Source organism: Nothoprocta perdicaria, unplaced genomic scaffold (genome assembly GCF_003342845.1).
Source record: "Nothoprocta perdicaria isolate Ctin4 unplaced genomic scaffold, notPer1 scaffold_12, whole genome shotgun sequence".
NCBI lineage: Eukaryota > Metazoa > Chordata > Aves > Tinamiformes > Tinamidae > Nothoprocta > Nothoprocta perdicaria.
Window position 1 is genome coordinate 420816 of NW_020454316.1, and position 8673 is coordinate 429488.

At 62.0% G+C, this 8673-nt stretch overlaps 1 protein-coding gene across 1 annotated transcript; it reads left to right on the forward strand.

Annotated features, from left to right (window-relative positions):
- Positions 1-2: 2 nt before the first annotated feature.
- Positions 3-5746, forward strand: LOC112959775 (heparan sulfate glucosamine 3-O-sulfotransferase 2; the record flags this gene model as incomplete). Its single annotated transcript, XM_026053880.1, has 2 exons — positions 3-133; positions 5121-5746. Coding segments are annotated over 2 exons (750 nt in total), but the record flags the coding sequence as incomplete, so codon positions are not given.
- Positions 5747-8673: the final 2927 nt, after the last annotated feature.

Genomic DNA, 8673 nt, shown 5'->3' on the forward strand with positions numbered 1-8673 from the left:
TCGTGGTGGGCGTCAAGAAGGGCGGCACCCGCGCYGTGCTGGAGTTCATCCGCGTGCACCCCGACGTGCGCGCGCTGGGCACCGAGCCCCACTTCTTCGACCGCAACTACGAGCGCGGCCTCGAGTGGTACAGGTGAGCCCGGCCCCGCGCGGCCCCGGCCCTCGCTCCCGGCCGGATCCTCAGCCGCTGCCCGGCGCGGTCCCTGGGAAACGGCCGGTGGCTCCGCGGACGCTCCGTTGCAAATGAGGGCAGTGGTGGCTCCTCGCGTGCCCGCGCAGGACACTGTCCCCGCCTGTCACAGGCAGGCATGTCCCTGCAGCCGGCAGAGCAGGAGCAGCCGTGGGTGCTTCGCTCGCAGCGGGGTCTGTCGCTCCGGCTGGGGAGCTCGTTCTGCTCCGCAGGGCTTGCGCGGCTCCGCGGGGACAGCGGCTCGTGTCCCAGCCGCGGGATCCCCTGCCCTCCAGCATGGGAACGTGGCTGCTGGAGCTCCTGTTAATGAGTCCTTACCGCGTGTGAAAGCATTCCCAGTCCCTGCTGGGAGCCTGAGGCGGCAGCCAGGACAAGGTCAGGTTTCCCTTCCCGCCTGGAGAAACGCCTGTCCCTGTGAGGGAACCCTCGAGATGCCCATGGATCCTTAGCAAATCCAGGGTGTTGTGTGGTTGCTCTCCTGCTCCTGCAGCCCCTCCGTTTGCTTGGCAGCCCTTCAGCTGACAGGTTTTGTCCGCACTGGTGGAAGGAGCAATTCCCACCCTCCCGTCTTGCCTTGGGCAAGTGCAAGTGTGTCCATGCTGATGAGCGCTGATGGGAGCGGAGCCGGGCAAGGGCTGCTCGTGGCGCCAGTGCCCAAGCTGCGGCGTCTCCTGCTCGGCCAGGGCATCGTMGCGGGGGAGCTGGAACCGGGTGCCCTTGGGCTGCGTGCAGATCAATGGGGAGATCACCCCCCACCTGCCAAGCCWCCAAATTAGCTCAGATAAAGCAATTAAATGACACTTCCCAGGTTTTATTACTTTTTCTTTTTTTTTCTTTTTTTTTTTTTTTTTAATCTCACAAATGTGCCAAAACTGAAGCGCGGAGGCCATTAATGTCTAAAATGTGAAATTGATTTTACTGCTTGCGAGGGGAGCAATTAAATATGCAGCAGGTCTAACCCACAGCGTGCTCAGCTCCTGTCCCTCCGCCAAGCGCTCACCGGCAAGCGGCTCCCGCCAGCCGATGCCTCCAGGGACCAGGATGATGCCGGGAGCCACGAGCAAGGTGGGGACTCCTGTCCTGCCCGCCGCCCCTTGCACAGAGTGTGGCTGCCCCGAGCCCAGGCGGGCGTGCGGCCGGAGCAGCTCTTGGTGCCACAGAGCAGAGCCGCCCGGCTCCTGTCAGCCTCTCCAACCCACCTCATTAGCTGGTGATGCTACAGGAAGGGTATTTTTAGCAAGATGTGTTTTAAGAGAGCTGAAACCGAACAGCCAGCTCCGGGATATCGACCTGCCGCCATCCCGGGCTGAGGGCTCAGCGCTGAGTTTTGCTGCTGGAAAGCCCAGCRTATCCCAGAGTCGGGGGCAGAGGCAGCACCCTGTAACCTGCGGCCGTCTCTGAGYGCTGGTCCTGCCAGCAGCGTCTCCAGTGCAGTTTTCCTCTCCTGGATTTCCTGTGCTGCCTTCGCAGAGGTGCCAGGACCAACCACTGGCACCGTAGTGCAGAGGCAGCCGTGCAGCATGGGATGCCATGGGCAGGGGCAGGAGTATTGCTGCCGTGGAGCGTTGCTGCYGTGGAGCRTTGCTGCCATGGGCAGGGACATTGCTGCCATGGGCAGGGACAGGGGCAGGAGCGTCGCTGACAGGGACAGGAACATCACTGTCATGGGCAGGAGCGTCACTGCCGTGGGCACGGGCAGGGGCAGGAGCGTCGCTGCCACGGCACACTGCAGATTGCAGGCCCAGCTCATCACTCCCACTACCGGGAGCTGCTGGTTCCCAGGCCGGGCTGCGGGCGGGTTTTGCTGGAGCTCATTAGCAGAAGGGGAAGGCGGCGAGCGTCGAGGTGCTTTGAAGTCTCCTCGACTGCAGCGCGTTTCCCCACGGCTCCTCTGGCAGTGGCAGCTTTTGCCCCGGTGCTGCCCGGGGGACCAGCGTTCCCCCCAGGTCCTCCCGGCYCCGTGCGCCCCTGGCCTCGGGCACCGGCAGGCTGAGGAGCCCATCACAGCCAAGGCAGCGGGAGCAGGGCTGTGCCCGGAGCATCTCCAAGTGCATGACCCATCTCTGCAACAASCTTTTAATTGCGGCAGTTGTGGCAGATTAGGTGCTTTTCAAGGAATATTAATTTTTAAAGTTTTGCCTAAGAAATGTGCTGCCTGGGAAGCTGCAGCAGTGACCCCAGATGCCGTCCGGCTCCGCTCGCCGGTGCCCAAGGGGATGGGGYGGCCGGGCTGTGACGCGACGCGGGACGGGCAGCCTGTCCTTTGGGAGAGACTGTGCCCACTTAAAGGACGCTGCAAACCTCCGGAGCATTAAAGTGATTAAAAATGAATCAGCAACAAAGTTAATTACTGCACTTGCGCTGCTGCTGTGCATTGAAACGTCCCTCATTAGCCGCTGTGAGTGCCGGCCGAGCTCTTGGAACATAAACAGTTGTTAGCAGAGACGCTCCGAAGGGCGGACGCGGCAGAGCCTGGGGACTGCAGTGGGGCAGCGGGATGGGGACAAGGCGGCTCCTCCGGGATGAGCCGGTCAGTCTGGCTGTCGAGGGTCTGGGATGACACCGGCTCCTACGCTTTGGTTGTCAGCTCATCCTGGAAATCCATGGAATGGGCCCCGTCTGGGGGCACCCGGACACCTCGGGCTTTGCACACTGCACCCGGGCCCGAGGGATGGAAACCTTCACCTGCTCCTGCTCGTGGCATGCACGAGAAACGAGGCATGCACAGCATGCACGGCGGGCACAACGGGCACGTGCCTGGCTACAGCATCAGCTGCACGAGGGAGGAAGTGCAGCCCTGGCCCCKAGAGCCGGTGCAGGGGATTTCTTGCCAAATTAAACAGTTTGTTTTCGTGCCGACAAGTGTTTGAAGCCCGGGATTATACGCACTCAGGTCCGCAGCCGCGAGCAGTGCCGGGCTGAGCCGCCAAATCCTCTGCACACAGGCAGCCGCGGCGGGCAAATATTTAGCAGGGTGCCGTCCTCACGCGCCGTGGGGCTGTGCACGCGTGTGCGGCGCTGGGGTTACACAACATGTCCCCCTGCCCACGCTAATCCACAACGTGTCCCCCCACCCTGGCTAATCCGCATCGCGTCTCCGTTCCGTACGGACTCGCCCCTGGAGCGGCACCATGTGTGTCCCACATCGCCGGCACTGGAGCCGCTGGCACTGTAGGCGGGAGCTTGTTGGGACCACCGGCTGCCATGAGAATGAATGATCCCKGGTGAAGGTGCTGCTGATCCGCAGCCGGGGAGCACTGCGAGACGGCCACGGTCCCAGGAGCGCTGACCGAGCTGCCGGGGCCCGATGGAGCGGCGAGCACCGAGCCGGGCCCCGCGCCCGTGGTGGGTTACGGCACCAGGAGGGCGCCCGGAGCCTTCAGCCCCAAACACGCCAGCCCTCCGCTCAAAACTCGGTGACATGCTATTTGTATGCAAATAACTGTGGATGCTGAGGTCCAAAAATATCATTTTAAAGTCAACTGTAATTAAGTTTGCAATGCATTTCCCAGCTCTTGCAGCTCTGGGGATCCCACCGTTAGCATAAAGATGAATGTCTGGATGACATTTCTCCCCCTTGTAAGGCTTTGCTAGTGATTTATTTATCTGTTCGGGCTGTGTTTTGTTGTCTCAGCAGTCCCTGTTGCTCGGGAGCAGCAAACACTGCATTTAACACCATTAAAAAAAAAAAAAAAAAAAAAAAAAAANAAGATGAATGTCTGGATGACATTTCTCCCCCTTGTAAGGCTTTGCTAGTGATTTATTTATCTGTTCGGGCTGTGTTTTGTTGTCTCAGCAGTCCCACATGCTCGGGAGCAGCAAACACTGCATTTAACACCATTAAAAACAAAAAAAAAAAAAAAAAAAAAAGCTTGTCTCATTTTGGGAATTTATTATGCAGCAATTTTGTGTTTTTCATAATTGATTAGAACCCATAGGTTCATTTTTTAAATACATGGACCTAATAGCTCACGTAATGAAACTCCAACAAGCCTGAGGATGAACCATTAGTGAAACAGCAGCTGCAGATGCTGCAGCAATATATCGCGACAGCGACTCACTTGCAGAGTCGCCCTGCGCTCACTGACGAGGAACCTGCCTGGCCRAACTCTGCGCTCGCCCCGCTCCGCRGGGGCTGCCGGSCGCCTCTGGGGCCCTGGAAGCACTGCTGCTCTTTCCATGGCTCAAGGCTCCCCGCGAGGGTTCTGGATTCGGCTGGATGTGCCGACCAGCTGGCGTTGCCGCGGCCAGAAAGCCCCCGGTTGCAGCAGGGCCGCGGAGCTTGGGCACCGTCTGCGCCATGAATAAATCAGCGCACTGCTCCGGCCCAATTCCCGCGGGCTGCGCCCCCGGCTGCTCCCATCCCCAGGCTTCGTCGGGCTGTTTCCCAACGCTCAATTAACTTCCAACCGGGAGTTTGTGAACACGAGCCACTGGCCTTGCTGCAAAGGGGAGAAAGCAGCAGATGCTTCCGAGCGATAAATGTCACAGAACAAGTGGAGCGGGTGCAGCCGGCACCGTCCTGGGCCCAGAGAGCCGGGTCCCCTCGCTTGGCCTGGCGCTCTGGCCCCGCTCACGCGGGCAGCGCCCAGAGTCGCCTGCGATGGATTTAGGAGTTTCCTCCACTAATGCAATGCCCGTTTATAAATCTTTCCGTCCCATTAGTTTTTATTTGATTTGGCTGCTCGCACATCGGAGGCAGTGATTYAATTAGCACTGATCCACACAGCCTGGCACGCGCGGTGCAGCTCCCGGGAGTGGCAGCTCCGGAGGCCGCGGGCATCCCGGGACACACTGCGGCTCCGGGTGCAGTGTGAGCCAGGCTGTGCTCGTCCTCCTGCCACGGCTCTGGGGTCTCCGGGCTGGGTGGGAGCGGGAGGCGGTGCCCAGGCTCCCGCGCCTTCCTCACCCTCCTCTCCCTCGCTTGCAGGAGCCTCATGCCACGGACGCTGGACAGCCAGATCACGGTGGAGAAGACGCCCAGCTACTTCGTGACCAAGGAGGCGCCGCGGCGGATCTTCAACATGTCCCGCGACACCAAGCTCATCGTGGTGGTGCGCAACCCGGTGACCAGGGCCATCTCCGACTACACGCAGACGCTCTCCAAGAAGCCCGACATTCCCACCTTCGAGGGGCTGTCCTTCCGCAACCGCAGCCTGGGACTGGTGGACACCTCCTGGAGTGCCATCCGCATCGGCCTCTACGCGCTGCACCTGCAGAGCTGGCTCCAGTACTTCCCCCTCTCCCAGATCCACTTTGTCAGCGGGGAGCGGCTCATCACGGACCCGGCCGGGGAGATGGGCAAGGTGCAGGACTTCCTGGGCGTGCGGCGCGTCCTCACGGACAAGCACTTCTACTTCAACAAGACCAAGGGCTTCCCGTGCCTGCGGCGGGCAGCAGGCGGCAGCGCGCCCCGCTGCCTGGGCAAGTCCAAGGGGCGGACGCACGTGCAGATCGACGCCGAGGTCATCGAGCAGCTGCGCGACTTCTACCGGCCCCACAACGTGCGCTTCTACGAGACCGTGGGGCAGGACTTCAGGTGGGAGTGAGGCGGGCGGCTCGGGCGAGCTCTGCGGCCACGCCGGAGAGCCAAGGGCGCCATCCCGGCCCGCGCGGCGCCGGCGGTGCCGGTCCTGGCGGGAGCTGCGGGGGCTCCGGCGGGAGCGGGGCCGGCGCCGCACGCGGCCCAACGCCACCGAGCGGTGCCTGCCCGGGAAACGCCTGCGGGGAGCGCTGTACCGTGTCCTGTCCCGCGAATAAAGCACAGAGCCCTGCTCTTACGGGTATACCCACCGCCCGCTCCCTCCCCACGTCCCCACGCGTGTCCCCATGCAGGGGCTTCCCTTGGGATGYTCCCGGCGCCGCCGCCACGCGGCTCTGCGGTGCCGAGCGGTGCAAGCTGCGACCGGCTCTCCCGCACCGCCCGGCCCTGCCGCCGGCGGCACCGCTGCACCGCGCGGTCATTGAGCTCCGCTTCTGAAACACAGACAAAACTACGTGATTCAGAGCTAATGAAAGCGGAGCTGCAGCACCGGGGCTCACTGCAGCGAACTCTCCAATGGGTGCTGCGTAGCCCCYGTGTCTTCACCCCCCTTCACAGCCTGTGACCTCCCGGGGTCCCGCCTTGCCCGGGGCCCCTGGTGACGTGTGCGTGGAGCGATGCTGAGCGATGCCAGCGATGCCATTTCACAGCAGACAGAAGGGCCCCGGCAGCTCATTCAGCAGCGTCTGCAGGAGCAGCGGAGCCCGGGGCTCCCAACACTGCCCTGGCCCTGGTCCTGGCCCTAAAGCAGCTCAGGAGCGACACGAACCCCAGGGCGTTCGGCAGCTCTGCTGGCCCGACCTCAGCTAATCGGCATCAAAACACCCCATTAGGGGAGAAAATAAGCAAACAGCCTCGCAGCTCCCTGGCTGCCGGCTCCAAGGGACAGCACGGTAATAATTTTGATGGAGAGTATTGTCATTTTGCTTTTCCCCAGCAAATTATCATCTGTTGATGTTCCAGCACTGCCTGTGCCAAATCAACAGGCGCATTTCAGTGCCACCCTCCTACTGGTGCAGCCTGCCAAGGCCGAGATGCTGCCAGAGCCGCCGGCGCCAGCTGCCCCAAGCGGCTGCTCCCAACAGAGCCGAGCCTTGGGAACGCGGGCAGCGGGACCGTGCGGCTGGTGCCCTGCGGGTAGGAACATGCGGCTGGTGCTGTGCAGGTAGGACCTAGGACCGTGTGGCTGGTGCTGTGCAGACCCACCCGCGCCCTGCACCGCAGCCCCGCTCTGCACCCGCCTTTCACCCCCTGGTTCTCTCCCAAGCACCTAACAGGTTTGCACAGTGCAGCCCCATCCCAAAGAGCAGCCTTAATGAAGCGCTGTGCTGCTGCGTGTGTCTGTCTCTGTCATCTGYCCAGGCTCATACCACGTAAATCAGCACTACTTGTGGGGAAGCTAATTAACAGTAATCATGAAAACTCATTAGTGCTCATTTCCATCAGATACACAGAGAAATATCCTAACCTTTAATGCTGGCATCCAGGAGCCATTTGCATTTCTGCGGGACACTTAATTCAAAGGCAGAGGCGCAGGCCCTGTGCAGCGGATCCAGCTGTTTCCCGGCTCTCTGGGCGCTGCCACAGGCAGCTCCAAGCCTGGGGGCCCGGCTGCACGCGGAATGAGCACGGGCTGCACAGCAGGATGAGCGCAGGCTGCATGKCAGGATGAACACGGGCTGCATGGCAGGATGTGCACATGCATGCCCTGCAGCTCCTGTGCAGCCCCATCTGGCCCCGGTAGCCCGTGTCGCTCACAGGGCAGCAGAGCGTCGCCTCCGGCCCCTGCGCTCCTGTGCGGAGCTGCTGCCCCGCACACCGCAGCAACACAGCAGCATGAAACGTATTAGCTAAAACAGTTTGCCATTAAAGCAGATCACGTCCTGGAAATCTGGGCGGTAAGCTGTGCAATTTCACCCCGCGATACGACTGGATTAAGTTGTTCCCACAAAAGCCTCTTATTGTACGAAAAAGACCATTAGCAACCTATGCAATCAATAGGAAGCGCGGGCCCGTTGCTGCGAAACAGCCGCCGCCGCAGAGCAGCAATAGCCCCAATTAGGCCGGGCCCATTTCGCGGGCTCGCCACGGAGCGAGCCGGGCTGCAGGAAGGAGCAGCGGGAACACTGCRGAGGGCAGGACTGCCGAGGTGCCGGGCACCCCACGTTTGGGAGCGYGGAGCAGCCGGAGCCTCGTCCGGAGCCGCAGCCTGGGGGTCCAGCGCTCCCGGTACCCAGCGTGGCGGCACCGGCTCCGGGCGGCCAAGGAAGGATCAGGCTGTTGTGCCGGATTAATCCTGGTGCTCCCTCACCTGCGGCCTAGGATCTCCTGCAATCAGGATTAAAAGGCAATATTGGAGGATAAAGAATGGGGAACGTCTTGGGGCGCTCTGGCATCCTGGCCCCAGAGCCACCACCGAGGTGGCGGCACCTCGACGTTGCACCGGAGCTCGGAGCCGGCACCCAGGTGCTGGGTGCAGCGGGCACCCAGGGGGGCAGCGCCCAGGGGTGCCCGTGGCTCCCTGCGTGTCCCGGGGTGCCCGTGGCTCCCTGTGTGTCCCGGGGTGCCCGTGGCTCCCTGTGTGTCCCGGGGTGCCCGTGGCTCCCTGTGTGTCCCGGCTGCGGCGCTGGGGAGGCCACGCGGGACGGGAGCGCCCTGATGAATTAGGTGCCACGGGGCTCGACCGCGGGCCATTAGCCACGCAGCGCACTCGCGCGGCATTCCTTAAACTAATGGATGGCTGGAGGTCAGGCGGTAATAAGAGAGGGAGAGAGGGTTATTAGTTTTTATCAGACGTTAATTGGCCCAAATCGATGACTGCTGGGGCATGGGCAGTGTGTGAGGGTGGGCTGCCCCCTCCCAAAGGCAGCGCTGCGCAGGGGCGCAGAGCGGGCACGGAGGGGACACGGAGGGGACATGGAGCGGATACAGAGGGGACATG